This window comes from Pangasianodon hypophthalmus, chromosome 18, assembly GCF_027358585.1.
Source record: "Pangasianodon hypophthalmus isolate fPanHyp1 chromosome 18, fPanHyp1.pri, whole genome shotgun sequence".
In the NCBI taxonomy this organism is placed as follows: domain Eukaryota; kingdom Metazoa; phylum Chordata; class Actinopteri; order Siluriformes; family Pangasiidae; genus Pangasianodon; species Pangasianodon hypophthalmus.
In genome coordinates, this window is record NC_069727.1 from 17,167,339 (window position 1) to 17,184,430 (window position 17,092).

The following is a 17,092-nucleotide window of genomic DNA, read 5'->3' on the forward strand; positions in this document are numbered from 1 at the left end:
ATAATAAAATAAATAATACCCATAACAACACTGATATTAGTCAATACCAATCTCCACCACCACAAGGTGATTTTAAAAAAGCAATATAATCAGAGACCCCCTGAAAATGCTGGGGGTACCTGGACCCCATTTGGAGAACTATGGCTATAGAGTAAATAAAGCTTGTCATGATTATTATTTAGTTATAGAGATTGTTACTTTGGAAAACTGTTTGGGAGACAGATGGTTGTTTATGAAGACATACACATGCAGTCCATTTCAGCAAAGGAAACAGATCTGTGATGCTCCTGTTGCTTAGCACAGACAGAAAGAATGTAAACAATGTGCATGGAGTGGCAATGAGCTCATTCCACTGTGTAAACTACCCCCCCCCCCCCCACCCCCACCCCGATACACATATATACACACACACACACACACACACACCAGTCAGTTCACCATCAGTGTGTGCGTGTGTGTCTGTGCCTAAATATTTCTGAGTCAATGAAGGAAATAAAGAAAACACACAGTGTAATGTATCTTCGTGGCCACATTCAAGTGTGTGCAAACAAAATCCAGGCCATAGTTTTGTCTACACTTTCAGTGGCATCCACAGAGACATGAATACACATGAAAATGAAGAGACGGCATAGAAAAGAGGTGGATCTGGCAGTGTCAGATATGGGGGCGTAGAGCTTGAGAGCTGCATACAGCAGGAAAAGGGGGACAGAGAGGACGTGTGCGACCAAGGAATAGGCACTGGATGGCACTGTGGCGACTGTGTGTGTGTGTGTGTGTGTGTGTGTGTGTGTGTGTGTGTGTGTGCAAAATGTGGACGTAGGCCGACTCTGAGCAGCAGTATACAAAGGAATAATTCACAACCTACAGGGGTGAGTAGGGGGGTTGGACCAAGGATGGGTTAACCAACACACACTCACACACACACACACACACACACACACACACACACACACACACACAAACATTACAGTTCAGTATGAGTGGGGCTAATGTTCAAGTTTATAGTCCCAGAAAATATAACAGAAATTTGTAAGAAAAAAAATACTGTATGGTGCCAACCATGAGTGTTATACTAGACATTCAGCTAAGTTTGAATAAAAATCAGATAGAAATATATAAAAGTACTGCTCAAAATGTAGACACATTTGTACAAACACACAAAATTATTTACACAGAGTTATTATAGTACGCTGCACCCTGTTATCCTTTACTCGCTAATTTCCTGTCTCTTGCTAGGCTTTTCATTCTAGGAGAACATTTAAGCACAAGCACAGTTTTAATGAAAGCTATCTGAACAGGACATGACTGATGGTAAAGCTTACAAATGCAATACACAGGATTAGGATGGCACAATTTACATCAGAAGGGTTCTACCAAATACATGCAGACATTACAAAGTCCCCATTTAATCACGATCTGTACATTATGCTAAGTACGCACAAGGCCAAAGAAAGCAATCACAGATTTAAGTTCCTTGGGGCTTTAAAATGAGAATCACTTTGATACTAATAAACTCTGAAAAAAGAAAGACATGCTTTACTAATATTATGAGAAGAACTCACTAGTACACACTCACGCATTCCCTACATGGTTGAAATTGCTTTGAACATGATGTGGAGTTACAGGCGTAGATTCGGAAGCCAAATGCCCAGCAGCTGCCAAAAGTTCACACGTCTGCAAATCAACCCGTATGGTTAAACGAGACACTTTGCTGAACTGGTTAATGTAAAATGACTCAAAACAAACACACAGACTTCAGGCTAATCAGGTGTATCAAGTACCAAGTCACACAGTTATATGATGTTATCTCACTGAATCAGTGAGAAAACAGCGGCTTCTCAAGTCATTCAAAAAGTCAAGAGCTGACTTCCTGTGGGGTGAGTGCATTTCTACTTACTGAGACACAAGAAAAATCTACTTAACGCACAGGCAGGTCAAGATGGCTGAGTCACTCAGTCAGTAATGGTTACAGTGAAATTTATGGTGCGTATATACTGCTCATAAATGATATCGTAAGACACCAGAGCAACAAGCACCACCTGCCTTCAACAGTTAAACTGAAACGACCAGTTACTTTTTGGTTGGCTGCCCACAACTAGGGCTTGCAAGGACATGAAAAATGATTAAGTTCCTTGGATAACAACAGCACTTCAAGGGTATACTATTTATGTGCCACAGCTAGTAATACAAGCTCAACTAATTCAGTGTAATACTACAAAACATTCTGCACAGCACAGTATGATACTCATATGAGTATGAGTGTGTATGTGGACATGCATGTGTAGGTGTCTGAGTGTAAGAAAGAGGAAACGTTGTCATTGGCAACTGGAGCTTCCTACCATGGTAGGCTACTGAAAGGAAAGGGGCTCTGGTGCACAAAAAAATAAATAAGTGAATAAATGAATGAATGAATGAATGAATAAATAAATAAATAAATAAAAAGCAATCCCTTTTAGCAATATGAACTAATAAAATTCGTGCAAAGTGTTACACAAACAGTTCTTTATCAAACAAAAGTAATCTTTGTCAAACGATCTCACCTCGATGCATTTTACAATTCAAAAAGATCAATAAGCAGAGATTTTTTTTTTTTCAACCTAATTTCTAGGGCATATGCATGAATACAATTACCACAGACAGCGATTAAAAGATCAAAGGTGTCTGTAAATTAAGCTGTAAATCTGTACAATTCAAAAGTACACTACTACTTTTTCAAAGCGAAGAAGTAGTGGTTATGTGTTCCCAATACAGTTAACATAGCTCAAAATAAACACAGAAAGCCCGGGTTTTAGCCTGAATGTACAGGGATGCTACAAAAACTCTACTGTAGACTCTAATGTAATGCTCCAGTGTTGCAAAATTAGTTATAACTCCTTAAAAACCAGCTTTGATAAGATGTTCTCTTTCTGTCTGTCTCATCCTCAGACCTTTATTATTAGTGTAACACTTGTAGATTTGAATTCAAGTTATACAACTACATATTTCAAGTTAACTGTAGAATTCAACAACATCCATTAAAGTGAGTAAAAAAAGTTTTCTGTTCTCTTCTTATTACAGGGACCTTCTAGTTTGTGGTAATCAATCATCTGCCACAGATGCAGTGGATAGAGACTGAGGTTGAAAAATTGTGCCGTATTCCATCAAAAACTCATGTGTGATCAAAATGTACAACTGTATCAGCACAAGGATGTGTTACGTGGAGAGGGGAGAAAAACTCTAATTTTATTATTATAACAAGGTGGAAATGCATAAGTCATTCATAAGGTTATTTCTAAAACATTCCAAACTTACAGATTATGTTCGGGGCAGTTGCTCAGAATTAATGAAATGGTTTGGGGTAATAAAGAATACATGTGATGTGATCTCACGTCAAGATCATTTTTGATTGGATTCCATTACGTAGGAAGGTAACAGGCTATAAAAAAATGGAGCAACGGAGCATATATGTACCTGCTTTCCAACATATGTGACAAGCTAATGGTCCATACTGTCAGCTCCTTTAAAGAAAGCATGCGAGAAAGAGAGAGAGAGAGATAGCTTGAGTATCAGTACCTAGCACCTTATGACCTTCTGTTAGCTGCTCTGCCTAGAGAAGCTCAGGTTACCCAGTGTCTGCTTGTCTCTTCCTCACTCGCACTCATGGCTAAAAGAAAACAGTGCTAATCAATGTGTGACTGATAACCAAGAACTTCTGACCCCACTTTCTTTTCTTTGCTCTGCTGTCAGAGCATTTTTCTGAGAAGAGAGCATTAGACTTCTGTCCAAGCCACACTTTGTTTACGAGGATGCTCATACATATACATAGTTTCAGAGCACCTTAGGCCAAAGGCCAATGACAGATTTTGTGATTGTAGCATCACATGGAGAGAACAGCATGCACAGCCTCTGTTGAGCAAGTGCGTGGGTTTGTTTACCTCTACTGGGGATATTGTTGAACGATGAAAGGAGCACTGTGAGGAACCCTTCATCCCACCCTCTCTCCAGGAGGCAGTGGCAGAAATCTCCAATGTTTTGGAGACCATCACTGGTGGCTGAGGTTACTATGAAGGTTTGATGAGATTCGACCTTAGATGTAGAATCTCATCAAGGAATTGGACATGGTTGGGGTTGTATAGTAAGGTTGCATGGAGTTCTGTGGAAGTGTCTTTGAGCTAGCACACTGAGATGGCGGTCCCTAACAAAAGGTGGACCAGAGAGTGTGTTTCAATTATAAGGGAAAATGTGCCAGGGGTCTGGAAAAAAGACTGGAAAGGAAACAATACAGGTTCTGACCAAGCTATGGAACAGTAGATCAGCTCTTTACTCTTGCACAGTTTTGTGAGGGGTCTTTGAGAATATGCCAATCCAATCTAGACACATACAGGCCTATTACAGTGTATCTCTGACATCTGAGGCCATGGTTCTCTGCTGGAAAAACTCCACCACTCTTGGTGGAGGAGTCTAAGACTTTGGGATCTTATTCATGAGTGATGGAAAAAGACAGTGCAAAGCCAACAAATGGATTAAGTAATTAGGTTGCGACTACCGTCAGTAGAAATAAGGTTCCTCCACAGGGTTGACAGGCTTACGCTCTATAGGCTGAAATGCAATCCAAGATAGCCTCCGAGTAGAGCCACTGCTACTCTGAATCAAGAGGAGCCAGTTGAGCTACCTTACGAGGATGCCCACCGACCGACTTCCACTAAAGCAACATCAGGCATGTCTCACTGGACGGAGACCCTGGGGCAGACCCAGGTCCTGCTTGAAAGATTATATCTCAGAGTTGGCTTGGGAACTCCTGGGGATTCCCAGCATTAGAGAAGTCTAGGCTGCCCTTCTCAGGCTGCTTCCACTGTGACTCCCACCAGGAAAATCAGAAGGAAAATGAATTTTTATAACAAGCAAAATGCATCACAGTATATAATTTTGCTAAAAATGGTAAAATACAGCCACATTTTAAAATCAGTGGTGTTTAGTAATTTTTTGTCAAAATACCATCTAAAACGGAATGGTAAAAGTAAACAGTCCTAATTGGACTCTGCCTCTCTTCAGTGCAGTCTGAACTGCAAATTAAGTCACACGTTTTATTGTACATGTTATATTGTAACAAAAGAACATACCTGCGACTTGATTTGTGGTTCAGACTGCGCTGAAGAGAAGAGACCAAGCAGGACTGTTTACTTTTACCATTATATATACTGTCTGTAACACAAAAATCATTTTGCCACTTACTCATTCAAACACATATTCTTATTTGGTTTCTTAAAACAGTAAAAGTGACTGCATTAAGAAACCAAATAAGAATATGTATTTAAATGAGTAAGTGGCAAAATAATTTTTGTGTAACAGACAGTATATATAATCAAATACAATAAACAGCATACAAAAGACTTTGAAGCAACAAAAGATGCTGAAAATGTCTTCTGCTTTTCTGCAACAAGTCTATCAACCACTTATCACTCATCCTCATCCCCAGCTGCCCATAACTGGAGCTCATGTACACATGCGACTCACTTTCCCTACTCATTTCTCCCTCTCCAAATTGACACTATAACTATAGTCCCTTCACCATGTGGGTCACGTTACAGAATACTGGAGGACTCTGAGGCATGTATGTATACACACACACACACACACACACACACACACACACACACACACACAACACATCCACACATCCACACAGTAACACTACACACCTCTTGATTTGGGTCAAATCATGCATGCCAGGCTGTTGAAGGCATCCTCATTTCCATCTGAAGGGCTCCAGAGAAAGAGATGAGCTCAAAAAAAAAAAAAAAAACCCTGGCCACCAGCCCATTCTGACAACAGCAAGCAGTACGTAATTCTCTCTCTCTCTCTCTCTCTCTCTCTCTCTCCCTCTGACACACACACACAAAACATTGCTGAACATGTTCATCCATATCCAATATTTCAATTTACACAGTTAAATGCACAACATGTCCTGAACCCAAACCTCCATAGCGTTGTGCATCGCTGTTTGCCCATGCAGCACTGGCAGTGCACACCACCTGTCAGTCAGCAAAATGAGCGGCACAGGCTGCATAAACACAGCTCAGCATGCAAAGGCACTTCACTGCAAAGTGACATTTACTCTTCTCTTAACTGCTCTCTAGTAGTGCATCTGGCTGTAGTCATAAAGTAAGCCTGAGAGTTATTATTATGGGACTATCCCTGAGAATTAAAATTCCTGTTATGGAATATACCATTTCCACCTCGTGATGCAACACTTATAGCTACAGGGGGATTCTTCCTCTTCGGGGGAACATGGTGGCTTAGTGCTTAGCAAGTTTGCCTCGCACCTCCAGGGCTGGGGGTTTGATTCCTGCCCTGTGTGCACAGAGTTTACACGATCTCCCTGTGCTTCTGGGGTTTCCTCCAGGTACACTGGTTTCCTCCTCCAGTCCAAAAACATGCATCATAGGCATGTAGACTGCCATTTCCAAATTGTCCGTAGTGTGTGTGTGTGTGTGTGTGTGTGAGTGTGTGAGAGAGAGAGAGAGAGAGAGAGAGAGAGGGGGTCCAGGGTGTCCCCTGCCTTGTACCCAGAGTCCCCTGGAAAAGGCTCCAGGCTCCCCATGACCCTGTGTAGGATGAGCAGTACAGAAAATGGATGGATGGATGGATGGATAGATTCTTCCTTTCTGTCCAAAACTATAAACCGCATCTCACCTTACTTAATGCTTTGACAAGTTACATTAAGTCCAAAAGTGCCACAAATTCACTGGTCCATCCCATCACATGTCTCTGTAGCCGAATAAACAGCTAATAACCACAACAGCTTCCATACTGCTGTTTATTAATCCACCAGACGACAAAATACCCGACAGGAACGTGACAAATGTGTTTGTTGTGGTAAACAGAGAAAAAGTAAGTAGTGTTTTCAAGTAAAAACGGTGTTTAAATGGACGAGAAGAAGCTAACAGGGTGAAAGCTGCAGCTATGCTACAGTGTAAGTCAGTGTAACGTTACACTGTATCCAGGCGACGCTGTCGGCTTAGCAAAGAAAAAAACAAAAACAAAAACCCCAGGAAGCTAAAAATGCTATAAAACACACTTACCAGAAACTAAAAGAGCCGCTTAGACCAGAGGACCAGCCCTCGGCTACTTCTTTCTCGCAGGCCGGATGCCGTCTTTTCTCTCCACACTGCTCCTCGGGTATTGTTGATTATCGCGGTTTTTAGGGACTTTTACTGCCTCAGCGCTTAAAACTGCACTCGAGGTATAAACTCAAAACCCAAACGACTCCGTTTATGATACAGCTCTCCGACCGAGTGTGTGTTTTTAAAGGGTTTTCGCTTGAACTCCGGCGGATACTGACACAGCTCGGGTTGCTCCCCGTCTCTACTGACGCCTCCGCCTAGTGAAGCGACACGGGAGGAAGAGGAAAAGCCTAGCTTTATTATTATTAACGCCAGTGACGCTGATAAACAGCGCCACCTGCTGGAAGAGCGGCGTTAATTCACTATTGGAAATATTTCCGGCTAAAGTGCGACCTCTGCTGGACAATTGAGTGACTCAGAGACGGATTGAGTGATCTGGGGGCCCTAGCAAAATAAAGGAATGGGGCCCTGTTCAGAGTTAACACTGAAATTTTCTGCACGCGTTATTTAGCATTAATAATTTAAACTATAGCCTATATAATTTGCATTTTTAGGGGGCCCTTGGCAAAATAAAGGGATAAATAATGGGATACCTAATGGCAGTTAGGGTTCCATTGTCTAGCCTGTAGAGGTCTGTGCGTCCCTCCATGGATATGCCTCCCCAGACCATCACTGACCCACCACCAAACCGGTCATGCTGAACGATGTTAAAGGCAGCATAACGTTCTCCACGGCTTCTCCAGACCCTTTCACGTCTGTCACATGTGCTCAGGATGAACCTGCTCTCATCTGTGAAAAGTACAGGGCGCCAGTGGTGGACCTAACAATTCTGGTGTTCAATGGCAAATGCCAATCGAGCTCCATGGTGCCTATCTATCTATCTATCTATCTATCTATCTATCTATCTATCTATCTATCTATCTATCTATCTTTCTTTTGGAGGGAGGGATCTTCATAAATGTTTTCACAATTTTTTAGTGTAATCATTTTTTTCTGTTTTGTTATAGGTTCAGTTTAATGCCATTTAACGACTTGACAAGAGTTCAGCATAAATATTTAGTCAGATATTATTATTATTATTATTATTATTATTATTATTATTATTATTATTATTATTATTATTATTACAGTTGGTGTTGATTTTTTTAGATTAATTAGAACCCCATCTTGTTTATAATTTTAAAAGCACATAAACTTACAGGTCCTTAGCAGAGTTCCTACATATTTTTAGACAAAAACTTTTCACTTTTCAATTTCTACAATATTGCAAACAAAGTCATTTATATCTACATTTATAAATACATATATTTACTTTATTTATAACTTATGAAATTAGTTACGTGCCTATTTCCTTCAATGGTAAACCAAAATTAGCTAATATGTAAATTGTCAAGATAATAATGGGAATAATTCCATGACTTATCGAATCATTTCTGGCATCTTCTTCCCCAGATAGCATACCTTTCATTTTTCCTTCTTGAGCCATCAGCCTGGAAAGATCATGGTTCTACATGCTGCTGCATTTATTCATTTGTATTTTTCTTCATCTCTATTCCCTATATTTCATGTGTCACGTGTTTCTGACATATAATCACTGGCCACTTTATTAGGAACACATGCACCATGTTCATATTTAACATCAGAATTGAAAGACTGAAAGTTGTCCTGAACCACCTGGACTGTTCCGGTGATAGCGTAGTATCCTTTTATGTTTCGGCTAACGTGTTTACCCTTTCTTTAATAAAGCCTAATGATTTGGCAGTAAAAGTGAAGTATGATTGGATTGCATTTTATCAGGTGTCATATATTGCCCAGTATACATTTCCAGTATTTGTCACGTCATTACAGTAAACGAAGACAAATGAAAGTAGTGAAGCAATTGTGGAATTGTCCAACCAAATGTGACTCAATACATGTAAGGATTCAAATCAGCAAATGTACTTTCATTATTTTCCTAGAAGTCTGAAGGCGTAGCAAATGGTAGGACCTCTTGCACTGACTATGGACTTTGAAATAACTACTAAATCTTCAGAAACCAAAGGATGTATTTCATTTTATATTTATAATATTTATAATTTCTAATTTATGAATTCCTTTTACTGCAAAAATCTATTTATCAAGTGTATTTACAAACTTAATAAACACAATCTATCTATCTATCTTTTAGTGTAAGCATTTTTTCTGTTTTGCCATTTAATGACTCGACAAGAGTTCAGCATTATTATTATTATTATTATGATTATTATTGTTATTATTATTATTATTATTATTATTATTATAATTGGTGCTGATTTGTCAGATTAATTAGAACCCCATCTTGCTTATAAGTTTGAAAGCACATAAACTTAATATTTAAATTAATGATGGGAATAATTCCATGACTTATTGAATCATTTCTGGCATCTTTTTCCTGAGATAGCATAGCTTTAATTTTTCCTTCTTGAGCCATCAGCCTGGAAAGAACATGGTTCTACAATTCAATTCAATTTTATTTGTATAGTGCTTTTAACAATGGACATTGTCACAGAGCAGCTTTACAGAAATAAATACATTCAAATTAATTTAAATTAAATAAATTGTAAATGTGTGAATTTATCTCTAATGAGCAAGCCAGAGGTGACGGTGACAAGGAACAACTCCCTGATATGACTAATAAACCTTACTCAAAACGGAAACAATCCTCATCTGGGTGACACCAGATAGTGCAGTTATAAATAATTCCCTTCTATAACTGTGTACTATATGGACAAATAGTGCAGTTGTGCAACCAGTAAATTGATTAACGTTTTCACAAGGAGTCTGGCTTGTTGAACCTATCCTCTGTCCACTGATGAAGACCTGACTGTAAAACTGCTCGCAGCAACCGCAGCCCCAAAGCCACCACAGCAATCTCAGTCCCAAGCCATCATAGTACATCTCCCCATATGAGATCTCCAAGCCATCTCCACGGAACCCATGTGGCACCATCCCCAGCAATCCCAATAATCTTCATCCACGTGGGGCCACCCCCAGCAGCAGCAAGCGATCTCCAATCGATCAGAACTCCAACCAGAGGTAGGGCATCAGGATGGATCAGATAGTTCCATAGAGCAAAAGTAGCATCTGTAGCTTGACAGAGAGAGAGGGAGAGAAAGGGAGAGAAAGGGAGAGATTGTTATGGAAGCTTTTGTCCACTAATGGTTAACCGACAAGGTATTTTGCATGCCGAGTACAACAGGGACTCCGGCAAGACTAGCTGTGACAGCATAACTAAAAAGGAGAGCCAGAAGGTAAGCAAGACATGAGGGCATCCTGGGACATAAAGTGGCCAGCAACTCGATTGTCGACAAACCTGAGTGAATGTGTGAGAGTGTGGGGGGCGACAGCATCCAAATATCCCAGTTCACCACAACACTCTACGCCTGTGATCCTTCCAGAACTGTTCCTTTACCTAAAAAAAACTATTCACAAAAGACTTGACTAAACAAATATGTTTTCAGCCTAGACTTAAACATAGAGAGTGTGTCTTAGCCACAAACACTAATTGGAAAGCTGTTCCATAACTGTTCCATGGGGCTTTGTAAGAGAAAGCTCTACCCCCTGCTGCAGCCTTCACTATTCCAGGTACCAAAAAATAGCCTGTACCATTTGATCGAAGTAGGCTTGGCAGATCATAAAAGTCCAAAATTTCACTAAGGTACTAAGACACAAGACCATTCAGTGCTTTATAGGTCAATAGTAGTAATTTATAATCAATATGAAATTTGATTGGGAGTCAATGCAGTGTGAATGAGATAACAAAAGCATGAACTAATTTTTCTGCATTCTCTAGTGACATTATATTTCTCATCTTAGCAACATTTCTAAGATTAAAGAAAGCTATCCTAGTAATATTATCTACACGAGCTTCAAATGAAAGCCTGGAGTCAATAATCACACCAAGGTCTTTTACTGCTGCACATAATGAAACAGAAAGGCCATCCAGAGTTATTATGTAATCAGAAAGCTTACTTCTAGTTGCATGTGGTCCTAGTACAAGTACTTCTCTCTTGTCAGAATTAAGTAAAAGAAAGTTAGTAAGCATCCAGTGTCTAATTCCTTTTACACATTCCTCAACTTTATTCATCTGGTGTCTGTCATCTGGCTTTGCTGAAACATACAACTGTGTGTCATCAGCATAACAGTGGAAGCTAATACCATGTTTATGAATAATTTTGCCCAGAGGTACTATATATAAAGAAAAGCGCAGTAGGCCTAAAACAGAACCTTGCAGAACACCAAACTTTACCTTAGTGTGCGTAGAGAGGACAAGATTTACATCTACAAACTGATAACGATCAGTGAAATAAGACCTGAGCCAGGAAAGGGCTGTTCCCTTAATGCCTACAACATTTTCTAGTCTATCAACGAGAATAGCATGATCAATGGTATCAAAAGCTGCACTAAGGTCAAGCAACACAAGCAAGGACACAACCCTGATCAGAGGCCAGTAGTAGGTCATTTACTACTTTAACCAGCTCTGTCTCTGTCCTACGATGAGGCCTAAACCCTGACTGATACATTTCATGAATGTTATTCCTATGTAGGTGTGAGCATAACTGCTGTGCTACAACATTTTCTAGGGTCTTGGAGATAAAGAGGAGGTTTGATATTGGCCCATAGTTGGACAATTGACAGGGCTTGAGGTCAGGTTTTTTAATCAGGGGTTTGCTAACTGCTAGTTTAAAAGATTAAAGTACATAGCAAGTGCTAAGGGAAGAATTGATCATTTTTAGAAGAGATTCGATTGCTTCTGGAATTATCTGTTTGAAGAAATATGTAGGTAAGGGATCTAGTGTACAAGTTGATGATTTTGATGAGGAAATGAATGAACCTAGTTCGGGGACTGAAAGGGGAGTAAAACATTCTAATCATTGATCTGATATCGTTATGTTATTATATACAGGGTTAGTTATGAAACTGTCTGGTTTTAAATGAATAGTCTGAGTTTTTTCCCTTAAATTTTACCTTTGAAAAAAATTCATGAAGGCTTCACTGCTACACAATGATTGTGTGCATGTTTCTAATGTGGTCTTATTCCTAGTTAATTTTGCTACAGGATTATTCTTGTTATCTTCAAATACATTAGCTACATGCTGCTGCATTTTTGTTGTATTTTTTTTGAATATTTTTTTTTAATCTCTATTCCCTCCATTCCATGTGCTCGACATCTTTTTGACAAATAATCATTGGCTACTTTACTAGGAACACCTGCAGAATGTTCACATTAAACATAAGTATTGGCACAGGGTTGGTGTAATTTAAGCTTTGACTTTTGCATGGTTGTCGGTACGAGATGGGCTGATCTGAGTATTTCAGAAACTGCTGATCCCCTGGGATTTTCACACACAACAGTCTCTAGAATTTACACAGAATGGTGTGAAAAACAGAAACATCCAGTAAGCAGCAGTTCTGCAGGCAGAAATGCCTTGTTTATCAGAGAGGTCAGACTGGTTTAAGTGACAGGAAGGCTATGATAACTCAAATAACCACTCTTTAGAACAGTAAGGAGCAGAAAAGCATCTCACAGAACACTTCAAACATTGAGGTGGATGGGCTACGACTGCAGAAATCCACTCTTTTCTTCACTTTAACGCCAACTGCCATCACAAGTTTTGGATATTGAACTCAAATTTTCGAAAATTAAGGCAGAAGGTGAACTTTCGTTTCTAAATTTAACCCACTTGAAATGTCTTACAGTGTACCAGAACCCTTGAAACCAGACAACCCCGAGGAAACCCATGCGGACGCTGCAGGCCCAAGCACAGAAACTCCACACAACTCCACATGATTTAGTCCATAGTAAGGCATACTATGAAGTATTTTAATATAGATTTTTTTAATTACACAAATGTTACATTTTAAAATGAAAACATGTCTTAAGCCTTAAAACAAGAACTTTGCTCACTTAAATCATTAACATTAATGACAAAGGCAATAAAAAAAGTGGCAGCTAATTTTGTGAGAGTTGAACTGTTTGTTAATTAAACATATTTATATAATTCAAGTAAAGGACAAACCTGTTGAGTAGAAAAAAGGATAAGCCTGCCAAATTTACAATATGATCAACTCAAGAAGTGGCAAAGAAGTCATGTTCATTCTGCATTTGCTTGCGGAACAGCGCATTGGCAGTATTTATCTTTTCATTTGTGTCTAGATATTTGTTCAGTAAAGCTTTGTAATGCTTTTCAGGGTGGCCACCCATATTGTCTACTTTCCATGTGTAGTAGGCATTGGTTTCAGGTATGTTCAGATTGTTAGCCAGCCACACCCAGAGCCTGGAGCAGGGCAGGAGAGCCACAGCAAAGTAGATAGGATCTTTCTTCATCACCGCACTGTAAGTTTCCAGATATTTCTTCATGGCTGGAGTTGGTTTGATAGGAGGGGTATCCTGTAGTCAGGGACATGGTGTGAATTTTTTTAAAATGGAGATATCATGTATCCAATGTAAATGTTGCAACATTTCAGCTCTTACCTTAAAGAAATATTGCTGAAGTAACACGTCCAAGAATGACTTGTAACTTGTGTATCTTCCTGTTATGAAGTCTCTGATGTCTTCCGGTTTTCTGACCTTCTTGCTCATCATCTTCAGCATATTCGTAACCTCTAGCACATAGTTGATGTCCTGCAAGGTGAAGTTGATGTAGCGCTCAGCTTGCAGGCTGTTGGTTTGCATTTGCTGCAGGAAGTCGACATGGAGAGTCTTGTTTGCGATGTCCACGTTCCAATTCCAGAGATCCTCGTAGACATCCTGCTGCTTGGATGCCAAACTGTAGCTACAACAGCACAGTTAACTCATCTCAATATATCCTAGTGATATGCATTCTATTAGATTTTACATATTTTTTTTATTATAATTAACTTCAGACTCCTTGCTCCCAAATAAAATACAAACCTCCCACAGTTGCTGAATAATTCAAAGTAAATAAATCAAGTTGCAATTCTAAGGGGTTAGTTATACCACTTCAAATTTATGATTACCTAAGCATTTGCAAAGATTTTATCAAATATTTAAAATCAGTTCTTACCTCAAAGAGCAGAGAAAAAGTATGAATGAAAGTGCAGCAGATGTCATTGTTTTCATTGCACAGAGTTTTCTATAATGCAACACTGTAACAGAAGTGGTCCACTTTCAGCAGCAACCCTTTCTTTAATAAAGCCTAATGATTTGGCAATATAAGTGACGTTTGATTGGTCTGCATTTTATCAGATGTCATATATTGGCCAGTATACATTTCCAGTATTTGTCACATCATTACAGTAAATGAAGACAAATGAAAGTAGTGAAGCAATTGTGGAATTGTCCAACCAAATGTGACTCAATACATGTAAGGATTCAAATCAGCAAATGTAGTTTCATTAATTTCCTAGAAGTCTGAAGGCGTAGCAAATGGTATGACCTCTTGCACTGACGTTGAAAGGGCTACTAAATCTTCTGAAACCAAAGGATGTATTTCATTTTATATTTATAATATTTATCATTTCTAATTTATGAATTCCTTTTACTGCAAAAATCTATTTATTAAGTGTATTTACAAACTTAATAAACACAATCTATCTATCTATCTATCTATGTATATATCCATCTATCTATCTTTTAGTGTAAGCATTTTTTCTGTTTTGATATAGGTGCAATTTAATGCAATTTAATGACTTGACAAGAGTTCAGCATTATTATTATTATTACTAGGATTAAGGATTTATTTCATTTTATATTTATAATAATTATATAATTATATAATTATACATATATATATATATATATATATATATATATATATATATATATATATATGTATGTACACTTCTCAATAAATTAAAGGAACACTTTGAAAACACATCAGATCTCAATGGGAAAAATATCATGCTGGATATCTATACTGATATGGACTGGGTAATGTGTTAGGAATGAATGGATGCCACATCGTTTGATGGAAATTAAAATTATCAACCTCCAGAGGGCTGAATTCAAAGACTCCCCGAAAATCAAAGTGAAAAATCATGCACCAGGCTAGTCCATTTTGCTGAAATTTCATTGCAGCAACTCAAAATGGTACTCAGTAGTTTGTATGGCCCCCACGTGCTGGTACGCATGCCTGACAACGTTGGGGCATGCTCCTAATCAGACGACGGATGGTGTCCTGGGATATTTCCTCCCAGATCTGGACCAGTGCATCACTGAGCTCCTGGACAGTCTGAGGTGCAACCTGGCGGCGTCGGATGGACCGAAACATAATGTCCCCGAGGTGTTCTATTGGATTTAGTTCAGGCGAGCCTGTGGGCCGTTCAATGGTATCAATTCCTTCATCCTCCAGGAACTGCCTGCATACTCTCGCCACATGAGGCCGGGCATTCTCGTCCACCAGGAGGAACCCAGGACCCACTGCATCAGCGTAGGGTCTGACAATGGGTCCAAGGGTTTCATCCCCATACCTAATGGCAGTTAGGCTTCCATTGTCTAGCCTGTAGAGGTCTGTGCGTCCCTCCATGGATATGCCTCCCCAGACCATCACTGACCCACCACCAAACCGGTCATGCTGAACGATGTTAAAGGCAGCATAACGTTCTCCACGGCTTCTCCAGACCCTTTCACGTCTGTCACATGTGCTCAGGGTGAACCTGCTCTCATCTGTGAAAAGCACAGGGCGCCAGTGGTGGACCTAACAATTCTGGTGTTCAATGGCAAATGCCAATCGAGCTCCATGGTGCCTATCTATCTATCTATCTATCTATCTATCTATCTATCTTTTGGAGGGAGGGATCTTCATAAATGTTTCCACAATTTTTTTGTGTAATCATTTTTTCTGTTTTGTTATAGGTTCAATTTAATGCCATTTAATGACTTGACAAGAGTTCAGCATAATCATTAGTCGGATATTATTATTATTATTATTATTATTATTATTACAGTTGGTGTTGATTTTTTTAGATTAATTAGAACCCCATCTTGTTTATAATTTTAAAAGCACATAAACTTACAAGTCCTTAGCAGAGTTCCTACATATTTTTAGACAAAAACTTTTCACTTATCAATTTCCACAATATTGCAAACAAAGACATTTATATCTACATTTACTTTATTCAGTTATTTATAACTTATGAAATTAGTTACGTGCCTATTTACTTGAATGGTAAACCAAAATTAGCTAATATGTAAATTGTCAAGATAATAATGGGAATAATTCCATGACTTATCGAATCATTTCTGGCATCTTCTTCCCCAGATAGCATACCTTTCATTTTTCCTTCTTGAGCCATCAGCCTGGAAAGATCATGGTTCTACATGCTGCTGCATTTATTCATTTGTATTTTTTTTCATCTCTATTCCCTATATTTCATGTGTGACGTGTTTCTGACATATAATCACTGGCCACTTTATTAGGAACACATGCACCATGTTCATATTTAACATCAGAATTGAAAGACTGAAAGTTGTCCTGAACCACCTGGACTGTTCCGGTGATAGCGTAGTATCCTTTTATGTTTCGGCTAACGTGTTTACCCTTTCTTTAATAAAGCCTAATGATTTGGCAGTAAAAGTGAAGTATGATTGGATTGCATTTTATCAGATGTCATATATTGGCCAGTATACATTTCCAGTATTTGTCACGTCATTACAGTAAACGAAGACAAATGAAAGTAGTGAAGCAACTGTGGAATTGTCCAACCAAATGTGACTCAATACATGTAAGGATTCAAATCAGCAAATGTACTTTCATTATTTTCCTAGAAGTCTGAAGGCGTAGCAAATGGTATGACCTCTGGAACTGACTTTGGACTTTGAAATAACTACTAAATCTTCAGAAACCAAAGGATGTATTTCATTTTATATTTATAATATTTATCATTTCTAATTTATGAATTCCTTTTACTGCATAAATCCATTTATTAAGTGTATTTACAAACTTAATAAACACAGTCTATCTATCTATCTATCTATCTATCTATCTTTTAGTGTAAGCATTTTTTCT

The 17,092-nt window shown here is 38.8% G+C and overlaps 2 protein-coding genes across 2 annotated transcripts in view; both read right to left on the bottom strand.

The window, feature by feature from the left end:
• The window catches only part of cdk17 (cyclin-dependent kinase 17), a 56,467-nt gene extending 49,082 nt beyond the window's left edge, over positions 1–7,385 (bottom strand). Inside the window, exon 1 of the mRNA XM_026923684.3 lies at positions 7,062–7,385. The gene's annotated coding sequence lies outside the window, so the exon portion shown is untranslated. The remainder of the gene's footprint in view (positions 1–7,061) is intronic.
• A 5,524-nt stretch (positions 7,386–12,909) lies between these two features.
• Positions 12,910–14,291, bottom strand: LOC128321183 (uncharacterized). The gene is made up of 3 exons (XM_053241821.1): positions 14,150–14,291; positions 13,597–13,897; positions 12,910–13,512 (listed from the first exon to the last, which is right to left on the bottom strand). The coding sequence occupies exons 1-3, from the start codon at positions 14,203–14,205 to the stop codon at positions 13,192–13,194; spliced, it is 678 nt and encodes a 225-aa protein (XP_053097796.1). The 5' UTR covers positions 14,206–14,291; the 3' UTR covers positions 12,910–13,191.
• Positions 14,292–17,092: the final 2,801 nt, after the last annotated feature.